We start from the raw sequence: 16,766 nt of genomic DNA, 5'->3' as shown, positions 1-16,766 counted from the left end.
ATAAAGTTGTTACATGTCTAGGATACAGTCTGCTTACATCACAAGACAGGGACAACCTTCCGTTGTCAAACCCTGTTGAACAGCTGTGTTCTTAGAGGTGATTTGATGCCTTGCCTCACGCTGCTTGATTTTCCTCCTCAGGTGGTTTGGTCTTGATGGTGATTGCTTAACTCCTTCAGGTGATGTTGCCCTGATTGCCCCCTCTGGATCCTGTGGCTGCATACAGTTCTGATTGGTTAGCTCTAGCCCCTGAAGCAACATCCTGCTCTGATTGGTTGTTCCTGCACCCCCAGGCTGTATCATGCCCTGATTGGTCAGCCTTTTTGCCTGCAGCAGTGGCCTACTCCGATTGGGCGGTCCAAGCCCCTGAGGCAGTTTCCTGTTCTGGACGGTTAGACTTGGTCCCTAAGGGGATGCACTGCCCTTAGGGCTTATTCTAAAACCCCAGTCCCCACTCCTCACCTATTTAATAAATGAAGTTATCATAAATGTCATTAAAGGACTTAATATTATTTTAATTAACATGGTTGTATAACCAGAAAGGAGTAAAGGTTATTTTAGGAAATTAAGGATATTGTTTTAATAAATAAACTTTTGCAGATGCAACCAGAGTGCAGTTATTTTCCTCAAACAGGGCCCATTCCAGGCAAACCTTTCAATAGAAACACCATACACTTTTTCTGTTGCAGTCTTTTTTAGTGATGCCATTTCGTTTCCTTTACAAATCCACTTTGCAAGTTAATGTGAGACAAAGTGTCATTTAAATAGTCAAAGAATATTTCTAAAGACAAAATAAGGATTCTGAAATTGTGCCTTCACAACTAAAACAAGTAAAAGGAAGAAAAAATATTTCATAGAATAATACACAACATAAATTGACCTCTTTAGATAACATATAATAGATTTGGTGGATGTGGTGTTTGTGGGTCTATCGTAGGAAAGCATTATAAAGTATAAGGGAGTGTCTAAGTGTCAGGTCCTGTTCCATGCAGTAGATCAGATCTCTGAAAGTCACACGTGTTGGAATCCTCTGACCAGTTCTCTGTGCATATGAACCCAGCACCTGAAAGACAAAGAGAGATGAAGAATGGAGACACTACTGAACATAACCAGTACCAACCAAATGTCTTGCATTAAAGAAATGGTCTCTTCTCCACTTGCTGCTGGGTTGTGCTGGTAGCTCTAAAGAGAGAGATGCATATTCTACTGAAGATAAAGTAAAAACTCCCCAGGCAGAGAAGATTCAAGGCCATTTGGGTAATCTTGTTCAAAGGCTTATGGGTATTATCTGCAATGAAAACACACACACACACACACACACACACACACACACACACACACACACACACACACACACACACACTTTCCTTCACTCATTACCATACCCCTTTGCCTGAGGGAAGCAGAATTAAACCACAAATTAAAAACGAATTAAACTGAACTAAATACACAATCCTTTACTATTTTGTTAAGTCACTCCTTCATTACAACTTTCTTTCCCTGAAAAAGAGATACTGATATTATGTAGATAAACAATCTACTTCCCTACCTGCAGAAATTTTATATATATATATATATATATATATATATATATATATATATATATATATATATGCGCGCACAAGTCAGAGACCATACATTTTATTTCCAGTGAAATAGGCTATTAAATACAATGATTATACAGAAGAGCCCTTTGCATAAGAAAGGGGAAAGTCAGAGGGAAACCAGTGAACAAAAATGATTAAAACAAGTGAAAAAAAATTATTAAAAGAGAGAAAATGGAACCCCAAAGAACCATGATCCGTGCAGTCCATAAGTACGGAGTGATATACTGGATCTAAAATGATGACTACTGAGCTGAGGGCAGAATTTAGGCTATACAGAAATTTAATTCATGTTAACTGAACAATACAGAAATCACAGCCTTTTTAAAATATTTGGTCTGCTTGTTACAAGGGACTAAAAGTAATTGGACAAGTTAACAAGTTTGAATAAAATTGCCACTCTAGGTCTGGCAACCATTTCAAAACTGGAGTTCAAAAATTATTAAAAAGATACAGAGAAAATGGAACCCCAAACAACCATGCAACTGTCACCAGAGAATGATTCAACATCAATGAATGTCTTTTAGACTATTTAGATCAGAGCAGTAAATGCAACCAATGTCTAGGGCTGAAAAAATCTACTTGCAGATTTCTTTGAAAAACTGAAAGCCAGTCTCCCGAAAAGAATGGTGTATTAAACTTAAAGGGTGGACACACCACATAAAACTAGACATAGTATTTACTTGTCGAGGCTTCTGTGTAATATTTTGTTAAATATATGTTTTTGACTGGAAATGAAATAAATGAAGGATAGTCTCTGACTTTTGCACAGTACTGCAAATTCATCATTAAAAGACACAAATGGTGATAAGGAGCGAGAGTGGCACTATACACTGCATATAGCCACTTTTGTCCAGCACAAAAGGATCCTTGGTCATCTATGAGTCCATAGCCATTGTGGGTAAATGACAGCTTCAAACAGGTATGTTAAGACTACAGAACCCATTATTCCCTTTATAACTTGGAATACAATTTTGGGTGGACACATGGACATTTTATATTAGATAAGAGAGACACTGAACCCCTGTGAAACACACACACACACATTCTTTCCTTCATTCATTACCATACCCCTTTGTAAATAATGGTACTGGTTTTTAGATGCAATGAAAGATCTGAACATTCCCAAAGTCATACTCAACAAACTAAACACCCTCTCCACTCTCTTTCCCTCTTACAAACATGCTTTTCTTAGAGAGGTGGTTGTGTAAACATGTCAGTACCTGGTTAGCCCCAAGGCCAGAAGCCTCCAGAGGTTTCCTCTTACGGGGCCCCAGAGCTGCTAGTGCTGCCAAGTTAGCTTCTCTGTGCTGCATCTGAGCCAGTTCCAGCTGCTGCATCTGAGCAAGAGAAACAGATAGAGAGAGATGTTTGATAAGCACTAAGAAAACACTCGTCTATTTATAACAAACAATACAGTAGGTTAAATAAAGTGCAGTCCATAAGCACAAAGTGATATACTGGATCTAAAACGATGACTACTCAGCTGAGGGCAAAATTTAGACAAACATTCAATTTCTGGAAACTGAACCATACAGAAGTCACAGCCTATTTTTAATATTTGCTCTGCTTGTTACAAGGGACTAAAAGTAATTGGACAAATGTTCCACTTTTTGGCCCATTCACAGTTGCTTTAATAGTATGTTTCAGGTCCATTTCCTGCTGCAAGACTGGCCCATGAGTTTTTAGCCATTTGTTTGAATTTGAATAGTTTAGACACTGGTCCTGGAAATGTATCACCCTCGTGAGTTCAGATCCAACACACCTAGGTCGATAATTCAGATGCCCCTGAAGGCCCTCTTCATCTGGTTCAGATATGATAGATTAGGGTTTGGAATTGAGTTCTACTGGCAGCCCTACATCCCAAGCAATGACACAACCTCCACAATGTTTCAGACACAAGATGTTAGCTGTGGAGCAGTGGTTCTAAACACAGTCCTCAGGAATCCCAAGATGTCCACATTTTTGCTCCAACCCAGCTTGAAACATAGTGATGAATGAAAAATCTGGATCACCATCTTGATATTAACATGTTTTGACAATTTCTCTGGTTGAATTATTCACATTTCTTTAGCCATGCTGGACAGCTGTGAGACAAAAACATTTATTTGATTTACATGCTAAAAGCATGTGTAAATGCCCCATCTAGAATCAAATGTGGATCTTTTGTTAGCTTTTTTTGTACATGCCATATAATGACACTCTTGGCCAAATTGTCCAAGACTTTTGTTCTTCTAAAACGGAAGGACTGTGTACAAAAACAGCCATAGTTCTTGCATCACACCCAGAAAAGGTCAGTCTTCACTTTAACCTCATTATCGCTATTTTATTTCAATCCCTATGTGCTGATCTACAAAGCTAAAGTAACAAAACTCTAATAGCCAAAAATCTGTGCTTTTGTATTGGGTTTTATCTGCAGTAGCTCAAATTAAAGAATCATGGAACCCATGAAACATTGTGACTTTGCATTTTGTCCTCCATGAGCAGAGCAAACCAAATCCCAACCATACAGGTCCACCCACCCACACACACACACACACACACACACACCCCCACACAGGTCTAGGGGCCTTTCATTACATTCTGCTCCCTGTACTGCCTCAGGCCTCAATTTCTGCTCCAATTAAACTCAATTAAAATTAGCCCCCAATCAGGAAAAAAAAAAAACTTGTCTCTAGGGTCTGTGGTGTGTGTGTGTGTGTGTGTGTGTGTGTGTGTGTGTGTGTGTGTGTGTGTGTGTGGCACACATATGGTTAGACATGTTACAACTGTCTTAGGGGAACCCAACATCTCAAACACAGGTAGAAAAGGAACATTAACACAGAGAGAAAGATACAAATATAACTGACCTCTTTTGCTCTCTGTTTGAGCCTAAGCTGCTCAGGGTCTTCACTGCTGGAGCGAGTCTAAAGGCAAAAAAGAAAGACACAAAGGATGACTTGTTTGCTCACTCTCTCACTCTCTCTCACATACACACACACACGTCACTTTAGCAATGCGCAGAAGTGTCTCTCTCTCCTCTTCTTCTCTCTTTCGCTTCTCCACTTTCTCCAGCTGCTCCAGAAACTTCAGCTGAGAGCGTGTGTCGTTGGTCTGAATGTGTCGCCAGTCATCCTAACCACAAAAAGCATGTAGCAGTGAGTACAATAATTAGCATTATTTAGGAGCTAGAAACATTTTGTCTTGTGTCATTTGTACAGCCATTGTTTAAGCTACATGAACAAACTTGTTAGAACAATACTGTTTACATCTATTACCGCACAGAGTAATACTGTTTACATCTGTTTTCATCTGTCACTTGATGCACTTTATGAACAGCTGCTCCACTTACTTGTACATATGCACGTGTAACTTTAATTTTATTTCAACTTTTCACATACTGTACACTTTTTTGCTTTTACCTTTTACTACTGTTTTTTTAGAGTTATTCTTATATATATATATATATATATATATATATATATATATATATATATATATATATATATATATATATATATATATATTTTTTTTTTTTTTTTATTCGCTTAAGAGTATATATGGTGAATGGAGGAACAGCAAAGTAAGAATTTCATTGTACAGTGCAACTGCCTGTTCTGCTGTGCACCATAAAACTCTTGAATCTTCTTGAATCTTCTAAACCAAATTAAAGATTTAGAGCATCAGCTTGATGTGATTTAGAGAAAGGCTGGTGGTGTTCAAATGTTTATGAATGTATGAAACTAACCAAGATTACTGTACGCTGTGCTTTGCGTATTTTGGCATGTACCTTATATGAGATACTGCGATGTTGTGCTACAGCAGTGAGCTTCTCCAGCAGACCTCGGAGTCTCTCCTGTGTGGCATGAGAAAGCAACCCAAGCACATCTGGGCTCACCTCTATGACACCCAGGGAACTACCTACACAAACACATTAGTTTATTATAGATATATGCTTCTTTTGACATGGAGTCTTAAAATCATATTAGTGAGTTTTTTCTTTTTTGTAAAACTGCATAAAAATGACTTTCTACTGGACAGAAAGAGACAGCAACATTGCTTTTAGCAATGCAGATAAGCAAAACTCTTAAAGCAATTATTTCCATATTATGGTCAAATCTGATAAAGAACAAAATGTATCATCCTAAAGTGTAGAGAAACGGGTAACCAACTACTATGATAAGAATATTGAGCATCACGCTAACAGGAAAATAATTTAATATTAAATCTAGGGGAGTAGCAGGTCATAAAACTCAGAATTAGATTTGAAACAGTGGTGTCTAAATTTGTCTTTTTGACACAGTGAAAAAAGGAGTGTTTAATAAACTGCCTTACATTAAGGTGAAGGTTTTCATTTTTTAGAGCATTCGACATCATGAAAGTACAATATTTGAAACCATTTAGCGCTCAAGCCAGAGGATAATATGTAGCCACAAACTAATACACTAACCACAAACTAACATGCTTTAAAATGCAATGCAATATGTTGCGATGCAATGCACTGCATTGTATTGTTACATACCAGTGAAACGTATTTGTTCAATGTTAATTTACTCGTTTGTAATTCACGTTATAACCCAAGGACTCAAGCTGTTTTTATATATGTTTCCAGTTGTACAAGACCATTTTGCATTTCATCTGAATCTGAAAAAGATTTTCAATACATTTTGAAATGCTGAAATAGTCACGTGAAGAGGTAAGAACTCCCTAGGAAAGGTTTAGACTTTTGCAACATTTTGGACATAAAGGTATCCAGTCTTAATTTAAATAATGGTGGCAGATAAATGTGATATAATTTAGCAAATCGCAATTAAAATGAACATTTTTTTCACATATATATATATATACACACAAATCAACAGAAATGTATTTTTAATAGGAAAAGTAATGATTCTTCTACATAGATCACTGCTTTAAATGTGCCAAACTGAAATTAGGTGTACGCTTTAGTTATTAATGATTAAATCGCTGTTTGAGAATATCTTAAAGGAACTGGTGTGGTTTGCTCTTTGTTTTTGGGGTGTGTGGTGTGATGATGTCTATATCAAAAGAGCTCTCTGAGGCCTCCAGAAAGAAGGTTGCAGATGAGGACGAGTCTGGGAATGGGTTTAAGAAGATTTCCAAAATACTGGAAATCAATCTTTCCACTGTCCAGAATATCATCTACAAGTATATAAATTGTGAAACCACTGTCAGTTTGTCCAAGCCAGGCCACTCCAGATATTTTAACCCAAAATCTGACTGTAAGGTGCTAAACAAAGTCTCTAATAACCCCAAAACATCATTACCTAATCTGCAGGTTTCTCTTGCCACTGTTGATGTTAAAGAATATGCATCTACCTTCAGAAGGAGACTGAACAAACTTGACCTACATGGGACGTGTGCCAGGAAGAAGCCTTTGCTGTCAAAAGAACATTAGTTCAAGACTGAAGTTTGCAAATTAATCTCTAATCAAGGACCAAGACTTCTGAAACAGTGTGCTATGGACAGACGAGTCAGTCACAGTGTTGTCTGGCCGCAACACCATGTTTAGCAAAAGCCGAAGACGGCAGAACCTCATAACTCAACTGCAAAGCATAATGGTGGAAATGTTATGGTTTTGCTAGTTTAGGGTCTGGCCAACTTGCAATCATAGAGTTGACTGTGAGTTCTCTTTAATACCAGAGAGTGCTTGGGGAGACTATGAGGACATCTGTCAAGAACTTGGCATTGTACCAGTTGACTTTCCAACTGAACAATGATCCCAAACATACAATTAAAAAAAATGACCAAGGAATGGCTCAAAAGGAAGATATGGAGGGTTATAGAATGATCCGAATTGCTGTGGAGGGGACTGGAGGCTGTATATGCAAAAACCCCTCAAACAGTATTTAGTTGAAAGAGTTCTGCATAGAGGAATGGGCAAACAATTCCCTCATTAGATTTCAAATTGATAGACAATTACAGGAAATGCCTACATTAAGTTTCTTCTGCCAAAAGGGCATGACCAGTTACTGACAACAAGCACATCTTAGTTATTTTTTTTTTTCATAAATTATTGTGAAATTAAATCTACATTGTTTGTTATACGACATTTACCTATACATACAGTTTAACTCAGGATCAAATATTGACATGTCCACAAGTCAAAAAAGGAAACATAACATTGGATGTACTCACTTCACATGACTGCATAAGGATATCCAACTACCCAAGTTTAACCTCATAACTCCATAATAATAACAGGAACCTAGTCATTTACCTCTTACTGTTTTTCTACAGTGATATTTGCATGTGTTTGCTGTGCTCAATTTTTTCCACAGGGCCAGACGTTAAGCGTTGCTGTTGCTTTTTGTTATGCTTGCTGAGTAGACAGACATCTGCAAACACTCTGTGATCATCTCGTTTGGCCTTTTCTGCTGATGCAGGCCGAGTTCCTGCGAGGCCAAGCCTGTCTCTTTCATTTCCACATTCTCTCGTTCTGTCTCCTCCGCCTCCTCCTCCTCACGGCTCCTCTACCTCCCGGCTACCTCGCTCAGCACCCCCCCCCCAACCCCCCTCCATCTTTCGCACTTTCCCTTGTTCTGATGCTTATTTTGATCAGCACAGCAGAGTGGATTCCTGCCACTCTGGCAACTTTGCACCGCTCCACAGTCATTAGCATACTGATTAAGCAGAACAGCCTCGTCAGAGATACTGCTGATCAAAGAGAGAGCCTCTCCCCTCTGTCTCTCAGAGCAGCTCCTCAACATGTGCCAAAAATGATGGGAGGGAGGGAGGGAGAGAGAGAGAGAGAGAGAGAGAGAGAGAGAGAGAGAGAGAGAGAGAGAGAGAGAGAGAGAGAGAGAGAGAGAGAGAGAGAGAGAGAGAGAGAGAGAGAGAGAGAGAGAGAGAGAGAGAGAAAATGAATACCTAGAGGAAATCAATGAAGGGGGGGCAAGACTCAATAAGGAATAAGGTTCACGTATACAACTGATAGGAAGCAAATTTCAGTAAGCATCTGTTCAGCCCTCCTCATGGTGGTCTTGTGTGTATTTGAGTATGACTAAATGTGATGGCACAGTTACCAATATGTTGCACCCTCTCTTGCAGTGCTGAGGTTTGTAGGAAGGGCTCATCCCTGCACGAGTGGACAACTGAGCCCACCAGCTCTGCACTGGAGGCGAGAATGCGAGCATTTTCTTCATTCACGTTGACCCCTGCCATGGAGGCCACATCGTTAATGTCATCATCGTCCCTAATCGACAAAAACATGAATGTGAAAACAAAAACAGAATTAAAAAGACTATTCAAATATTTATAAGTGACCGCATTTATGAAGAGCCATTTAGAGGTGGGCTTATACTCAGAGACGCTGTGGTAAAATGAATCAATAGGAACTGACAGAGCATTTTCTATCCTACAAGAACCAAATTGTCACAAATTCCGATGCCGCATTTTCATTCTCTGCATGTGTATAGTTCCAAGTTGTACAACTTTTCCTAACACTGAAAGCAGCACAGTGCACATTATTGTATTTAGCGCATCTTTCCAGCTGCACAATACTTGAACAAGAAAGAATAAATTGCGCTGCATAGGGCTGGCATTAAAGAACATACTCATCTATGGGTTTGACACTAAGTGTCCTTAGTGGAGGTTGTGAAGTGTATAACCCAAGCCTATACCATAAAATCTATGATGACATACACTTATTTATTTTATTTTTGTAGGGGGGGGTTTAACCCAATTTTTCTCCCCAAATTAGTCATGGATAAATTCTCTCCTGATCACACGATGCTACCAAGCTACTGTAAAGGTCAACATGTACTTCCTCTGACACATTTGAAGCACCACTGCATCTTTTTAAACTGCAGCATCACTGCACAGCTCACCATGCTTGGAAGAGAACACTTCTGTTAATCCCATTACATCAGCTAACAGACACTTGCAATGGCTAGCATCATGACCAGTGATGAGGGGAGAACAAGGGCTATCCTACCCACCCAGAGAGTGAGAGGTTAATTATGCTTCCTCGAACGTCCAGCCATGGACGGCTTTGGAGTGGCCAGGCGTCAAACTCATGATTTTTCCAGAAATCCCAATAAGTGAGTAAACTCTAAACATAATTTAGTAAAATATAAAATAGTGGGTAAATACTTAAGTTAAGAGTAAATGCCATTTAGCCTCCAATGCACTGCTTCTTATACTCATCTTGACCTAAAGAGAGACACATGCGATTGTATGCACATCCTCAGTGGTGCAGAGGATAGCAGTGTGTCAGTCATTACCGGAAAGAGCCTGAAGTGCTGTCCTTGAAGCTGTGTGTGCGCATTGCTGGAGATGGCACAGTAGTGGGGCCTTTAGATGCCTGAAGGGAGTACTGCATCCCCAAAGCTCCTATGACAAACACACAAACACTGTGATAGAGAGGTCAGTGTGTACGTTTAGCTCCATGCAATAAAATCTAACTTAGTCTGTAAATAGGCTAACACTGAATACCTCTGAACAGATGACTGCACATGTCATGGGTGAAAATAAATGTAGAGAACTTTTACCTCCAGGTTGAGTATTGGTCTGAATGATCAGCTGCTTAGGCTTCTGCACAGGCGCATCAACACAGGACGAGGTTGTCACAGGGTGTTTGACAGTCATTCCTTTTGACTGCTGGATCACCTAACCAAGCAGAAATACTTAAACCTATAAGTTGTAATACCAATTACAGCATGCCCAGAAAATATAGAATGAGACAGCTGAAGAGGATATCAAAGACAGTCATACTTCATTACAAATTCAGGAGCCTGGAGGGAAAGGCTTGATGCGTATGTCGACTCAGAAGCAGCCTAAAACTTTTGAGTGATTCTCAGGTATAAGAAAAATGAGCTGCGATATTCCTGCAGAGATCCTTCAATACATTCAAACACAATTTGGATATTAGATTATGAGAAGACAAATGACATTATGTAAAAATGACACATGAAGTGTGCGAGAAAAAGGAAGCTGATGGGATAGTGGTGTGCTTTAAGTGAATTAGAGTGAAGCATGGGTGGCAGGGACTTAACCAGACAATGAAGACAAATTGAAGAAAAAATGTCATAAAAAATGAGTCATACTTCAGGAAGGGGGCTTTCATTCTACCCCCCCCCCCCCACCCCCACCAACACAGTGAGATAAATTCATTGGCATATCTAGCTGATGCACATCTATACTCACAAGGCATTAATGCCCCAAATATGTGGTAATCTCTTATTTATGTATTTATGTGAGAATGTTTTATTGAGTTTTGATTTCTGGATACTTTTGACCACCATACACTCTTAAAAGGGGTTCTCAAAGGGTTCTTTAATAAAGGCAATGGTTAGATATAGGCCCATGACAACTCCAAGATCTGCTGAATGCATAAATGTTTCTTCGCACACATAAATGGTTCCTCTCTATAACAAAGATACTGATGTATACTGTTCTTTAAAGAAGGTTTTAAAACCAAACAGGTTTACACAAGTCATAAAACCTTTTGCTTATACTATATATATAAAACCTTTTGCTGAGAGTGTACTAGAAATCAACCTCGTCATTTTGGGGGCAAGGGAGCATGTTTCAAATACAATAAAACTTTTTTTGTAGATGATGTTTGAGTTTAAAGCCTTTTAAAGTTTAAAGAACCTCCACATAATGTAAAGGTTCTCCTTAAAAAGGTAGAAGGGAGAAACACTGAAAGGAGCCATGAGTGGGCAGTAGTGTAAAGTGACAATATAATAAACACTCAAACACAGACTGAACCAGAGACTTGCTGGAATCAAGAATACCTCGGAATTAACAGTTTATAGGCACATTCTAACATAGGATCTGCTTGGAAAACAAAGCACCGTATACCTCTAAACTCTGACGTAACCTGGGCTTACCGGTTGAGAGGGTCTCACTGGCAGACTTCTCCTGAGAGGCTGAGAGCTGTTAGAGGAAGTCACGTTATGTTTCTGGCTGGTGCTGCCAAGTCCAGAAGAAGAAGATGGGGGTTTAGGCTGGTCACACTGCTGGATGAAGAGCTGTGAGTTGGGCGTGAGCTGACGCACAGCAGGTAGACTCCTCTGGAGAACACAAGAAGCTCACAGCCTAAATGCTGTATTCTCTGTGCATTTTAGTGTCAATATCAACATCATTTTAATGCTCAGGCCAACAGTTCTTACCTTAAGAAAAGGCACCAGGTATGGCTGAGGGGACGATTTCAGCTCCATGTAGAGTTTTTCTGTGAACTCTTCCGCCTCTAGTTGCCCATCCTTATAAGAATTAAAAAAAAAAAAAAAGAACACACATTGCAGTTAAGCATGCTCAACTGTAATAAGTTCACTTAAACTGTAATGCATCTTCCCTTTGATTTGCCTCCTATGCAAAATTGTTGACATTGTATGACTAAAATAAAAAAATAAATAAACTGAGAAGTTATTATTAATAAAATTGCTGCATTTTACAGAAGGATCACTTGTACATGATGCAATGTCACACCAGGAGGTCCTTGACAAGAGCACGAACGTTCTGTGCCATGTTGGCTGAGCGGGTACCACTGGATGCCAGCTTCATGAGAGTGACCAGGAAGTTCTTGCATTTCTTAACATTCTCCAGCGTCTCCTGTGGTGAATGCAAAACATTACTCTTGCATAAGAACGTTTAAACCATTTAAACATGAGCAGTAGTATAATGTGCCTCAATGGGCCATCACTCACAGCTGTGACAGGGATGGGGACGCAGGATTTGGTGGTGCTGTGTCTAGTAGGAATATTCGGAGAGATATTTCGAGGGGCACTGCCACCTGGCCGAATGATTTGAGTCACTGATGGGGAAAGAGATGCCTTGCCAATAGACTATGAAGAAGAAAAAAAGCAAAAAAAAAAAGATTTGAAGATTTAAGCTTCTCATATATCAGTGGCTATTGTGACTTGCGCAGACCCAATCCTACCTTCACCACTGATGTACTGCTAACAGTGGTTCCACTCATGGTGCTCTGATTTATGCTTCCTGATGAGGTGCTGCTTGGAAGCTTGTGAGCAGCAGTTGCTTTAATGACGGTGGTCGCTGTGGTGGAGCTTGGCTTAAGACCAGTAGTGCCTAAGACAGTGGTTGGTTTAATGACGGTGCTCCCTGGCATGGACGTGGCTTTGATAATGGTAGTCCCTGGGGTGGAGGTGGGTTTCAGAACAGCTGTTCCTGTAGTGGGGGCTGGATTTATTATGGTGGCCACATTTGTAGATGAAGGTGGGATAGAGACTCTAATGATTGATGTGGCTGTCGCAGCTGCCTGTGAATAAGAGAAGGTGTTCTTGCATGACTTCAGAATTCAGCATACCTAACAAAAAGTATGAGTGATGCTTCTGTGGCTATTCTCATACTAACTTTATTAAGAAGTGATAGTGATTGTATGTTCATAATGAACATGAACAAAAAATTACCATACACCCACAGATATTTCTTTTTTATGATGTTTTCGTGAATATTAGCATATTATATATATATATATTTTTTTTTTTTTTTTTTTTTTAAGTCTTTAATTATGGGAAAAATTAATAATACTTCTAATGCACTGTACATATACACACACACACACACACACACACACACCTGAGAGGATTGTGGTCTTACAGTTGTGACACCAGGCTGTCTGGGCACTAATCCCTGAGCCTGCACTTGAGCCAAAGCCTGCTGGGAAACCAACATCAACTGCCCACTGTCACTGCGAATTAAAACCATACCTAGACAAAGCCATATTTGGACATTTGATAAAGGGCAAGACAAAACATTTGGAAAACAAATGAGAGGCTTCTAGGATAGAGACCGACAATACAGTTTGCATGTGTGAGATGGCAAGAACAGAAACCTTGCGGGATGTGGAAGTTGGCAGGCAGTTGGATAGAGGTGGTCTGAAGGCCACGTGCCACTGGTCCAGTCTGCTGTGGAGTAGATGTCCTTGGAAATGCCATTATTGCCCCTTGGACTGGAGGTGGAGTCATGCTTGGGGCTCCAGTCTGGTTTGGGGTTACAGCAACTCCTCCAGGACGTGCAGCCAGTGCCCCCAACCCCTGCACACTGGTTACGGCTGGTGTGGTAACCGATGTCAAGACTCTTGCCCCAACCATCAGTGGCGTGCTGGACCTGACAGCTGCAGTGCTCACTATGATCTTTGGAGCAGAAGGCATAGGCAGAGAGGAAGAGGACACAATGGAGCTCACAGGTGCCACGGCTACAGCTGACTTTGAGAGCATACTGGAGGGCATGGAGAGTAAATCGGCTTTGGCAGGTTCCTTTTTAAGTGCCTCGCGTGGCTCTGGTGATGGATTTTTGTTTTCACATGGAAGTGCTGACGCTTTGGTTGAAATGTTAGCTGTGCACTCTGACCCTACACAGCGTTCATCTGATACCCGAGATGTTTGTGGCTTTGCTGTTTTCCCTCCAGCCGCAGCGGCTTCGTTACTGGACACTTCAGACTCATCCTGTACTTTACTGAAGTCTTTTGCAGTTTCGTTTCCAGACATGGTAGCACTTTATGTTGTGCTGAGAACATGAGCTGTATGGTTTAGCAATCCGCTACACGGTGCCAATATCACAAGCATACAGGAACAGACGTGTCACGTGCAGTTTAAGCTAACTAACGTTACCTGTGCATCGAGTCAGACGTGGCGTTTCAAACAGGCACCACCTCTTCAGTGTCAGCTGCTCTCGAAACCACGCCGCTTACACAACAGGTGCAAAATAAGTTCCCACCTGCTGGATGTTATAATGGCGATTCATGGCAGAGACATACTCAAACTCAACCAAAGTTTTCACATGAACGCCAATAACGCCTTGCGTCCTTTCACCTAGCTGCATTTTTCCCTGTTAATACGGGTATAAATATAACAGCCTAATGATGTTGTATATTCACTTATTTTCAGTTTCTTAGTTGCTCAGGTCAAATTTCAGTCTGAACAGTGCAGCGCCTGCTAACATTCATGGCTAGCACTTTTTCTTTTTTTTTTTTTTTTTTGGCTTTGTTTTTTTTTTTACCTTTTCTCGAAAATGTCTGCTATTTGGTTTAAGCAGTTCGATGCATGAAACAGCTAAATTAAAAAGTCACTCTCCAAAAGTTTCCGTCTCTCCGCTTTAGGACAGCTCCTAAATCCGGGCCGAGTATATAGGACGCTAAATACATAACATAAACAAATGCTATCTGTGGATTTGGGGAGGAAAAAAATGAAGCACAGCTTCTAATAGGAATTTACAACAGTTACAAATGTCACTGCCTCGGCCAATCGAATAGCTGTTGCTAGGCAAATTTAACACGTTCGCTTAAAACGACGGTCACATTTTCTCCAATCAAAAGCTTCTGGCACCATGTTAAGCAGCCATAGCCGTTGAGAAACCAATTTAATATCCATTTGAAGCGACTCTTTTTGAGTAGTTAAAAGTTACGCTGGCAAAATAAATGTATTGATAGCCCAGAGATGTGTTTTACAATTGTATTATATGTATTTTTGCATGGCCATTTCACTTGTAGCCGTTTGGCTTTGCTAGTCTATTTTATCCGCTTTAATGTATTTTACTGTCAGTGTTGCACGATGTGACTTTTAAGCTCTTTAGCTGTAGGTTTATGTGCTCATTTATATATATATATATATATATATATATATATATATATATATATATATATATATACTTCATTAACCTCCTTCTATCTACATTCATTGTCCATTTTATCAGCTCCACTTACTTGCAGACTGTACTCCATCTGTTTCTGTGCATACTTAATTAGTCCCCTTTTACCCTTTCCTTCAATGGTCAGGACCTCCACAGGACCATCACAGACCAGGTATTGGTATTATTTCGGTGGTGGATCATTGTCAGCAGATGGTGGTGGTGGTGCCATGTTGTCCAGTGTGTGTTGTGCTGGTATGCGTGGATCAGACGCAGCAGTGCTGCTGGAGATGTTAAACACTTTGTCCACTGTCTGTACACTTTATTAGACACTCCTACCCTGTTGGTTCACCTTGTAGATGTAAAGTCAGAGACATCTGTTGTTGCGCAGTTTGTGTGAATCATCCTCTAGTCCTTCATCAGTGGTGACGGGAACGCTGTAGGCTGGATATTTTTGGTTGGTGGACTATTCTCATTCCAGCTGTGACAGTGAAGTGTTTAAAACCTACAGCAGAACTGCTGTGTCTCATCCACTGCAACACTTACGTCACTGTCACTGCAGTGCTGAGAATGATCCACCGTCCAAGCAATACCTTCTCTGTTGTGGTCCTGTGGAGGTCCTGATCATTAAATAACAGTGTAAAAGAGGGCTAAAATGTATGGATAGAAACAGATGGACTACTATATCTGTTCTACGCTTTCATTACCTTTTGTTTTTGGAGATTTCATGTGCGCAGTTATATGAAGTGCTGAGATGATTGTGATGTTGAACAGATTGTTTATGATTGGGTTCAATTGGACTTGCTGGGCTATTTATCTCTATTTTGATGTAGGCTACTTGCTGCTGATAATACATGCTGCCCAGCTTTTTTGTCATTCTTCGTGTGTTTTTCCCATTCTGCTTTGAATGCATAACGTCCACAAAACAATTTCCATATGAATACATTTGTTGTTTTATTTTGATATGCAAAGCACCTCCTGCCGTGTAACTTACACACTCACCCGTGTTAAGCAGAATGAAGATTCTCCACAGACAATGCACAGTATTCACTTGTTAAACGTGAACATGAAGAGTAGCTGTATGAAGATACTGTATTTTATGTGATTCTTTGTAGGATCTGGCAGTTTGGAGACCTCTCAGATGGAAAGTTGTAATTGCACACAACATGAGGGAGAACGTTTTGTAACGTCGGTTGTGCTTCGGACCACCACAAGTGGACGAGTCTGACTTGAAAGAGTATTGGAAGAGAGCTTGTTCAAAAGTTGGTGAAGGATGTGTCTTCCGAGGATGTGAATGATCTACTATTGTTATATCTTCATCAGTGTAATGTTCACTTGAGACCTAAACATCAAATCAGATCTGATTTATGAGCCTGTGCATGTGACGTTAACACATTACATGGTCCAAAAAAAACGCTGTCCCAGTCCCTCATACTTTAAATGATTATTTCTGACTGTACAGGGTGACTCACAGCAGCACATCCACACTGTATTTTAGTGTGTTATTTTTCCATATTCCATAACACTAGTTCTTTCTGTTAAAAAAAATACCCAGTGCTCCTTTAATGA

General features: G+C 40.1%; 1 protein-coding gene across 1 annotated transcript; it reads right to left on the bottom strand.

Annotated features, from left to right (window-relative positions):
- Positions 1 to 681: 681 nt before the first annotated feature.
- Positions 682 to 14,209, bottom strand: taf4b (TAF4B RNA polymerase II, TATA box binding protein (TBP)-associated factor). The gene is made up of 15 exons (XM_017687763.2): positions 13,405 to 14,209; positions 13,149 to 13,279; positions 12,490 to 12,828; positions 12,257 to 12,394; positions 12,039 to 12,161; positions 11,723 to 11,812; positions 11,441 to 11,623; positions 10,097 to 10,214; positions 9,830 to 9,938; positions 8,630 to 8,799; positions 5,374 to 5,504; positions 4,593 to 4,718; positions 4,454 to 4,510; positions 2,828 to 2,944; positions 682 to 1,063 (listed from the first exon to the last, which is right to left on the bottom strand). Exons 1-15 carry the CDS (start codon positions 14,057 to 14,059, stop codon positions 929 to 931), a joined length of 2,622 nt encoding a protein of 873 aa, XP_017543252.1. The 5' UTR covers positions 14,060 to 14,209; the 3' UTR covers positions 682 to 928.
- Positions 14,210 to 16,766: the final 2,557 nt, after the last annotated feature.

This window comes from Pygocentrus nattereri, chromosome 4 (assembly GCF_015220715.1).
Source record: "Pygocentrus nattereri isolate fPygNat1 chromosome 4, fPygNat1.pri, whole genome shotgun sequence".
Taxonomy (NCBI): domain Eukaryota; kingdom Metazoa; phylum Chordata; class Actinopteri; order Characiformes; family Serrasalmidae; genus Pygocentrus; species Pygocentrus nattereri.
The sequence above is the reverse complement of the archived record's forward strand: the minus strand, read 5'-3'. Positions and strand labels throughout refer to the sequence as shown.

Excerpts from the sequence above, each read along its gene's own strand:
- taf4b (XM_017687763.2), bottom strand. The coding sequence starts at position 14,059 with ATGTCTGGAAACGAAACTGCAAAAGACTTCAGTAAAGTACAGGATGAG. Across the intron at positions 12,162-12,256 it reads TCCCCATCCCTGTCACAGCT|GAGACGCTGGAGAATGTTAA; the intron begins GTGAGTGATGGC and ends CATTCACCACAG. Across the intron at positions 11,624-11,722 it reads ACCTGGTGCCTTTTCTTAAG|AGGAGTCTACCTGCTGTGCG; the intron begins GTAAGAACTGTT and ends TGTGTTCTCCAG.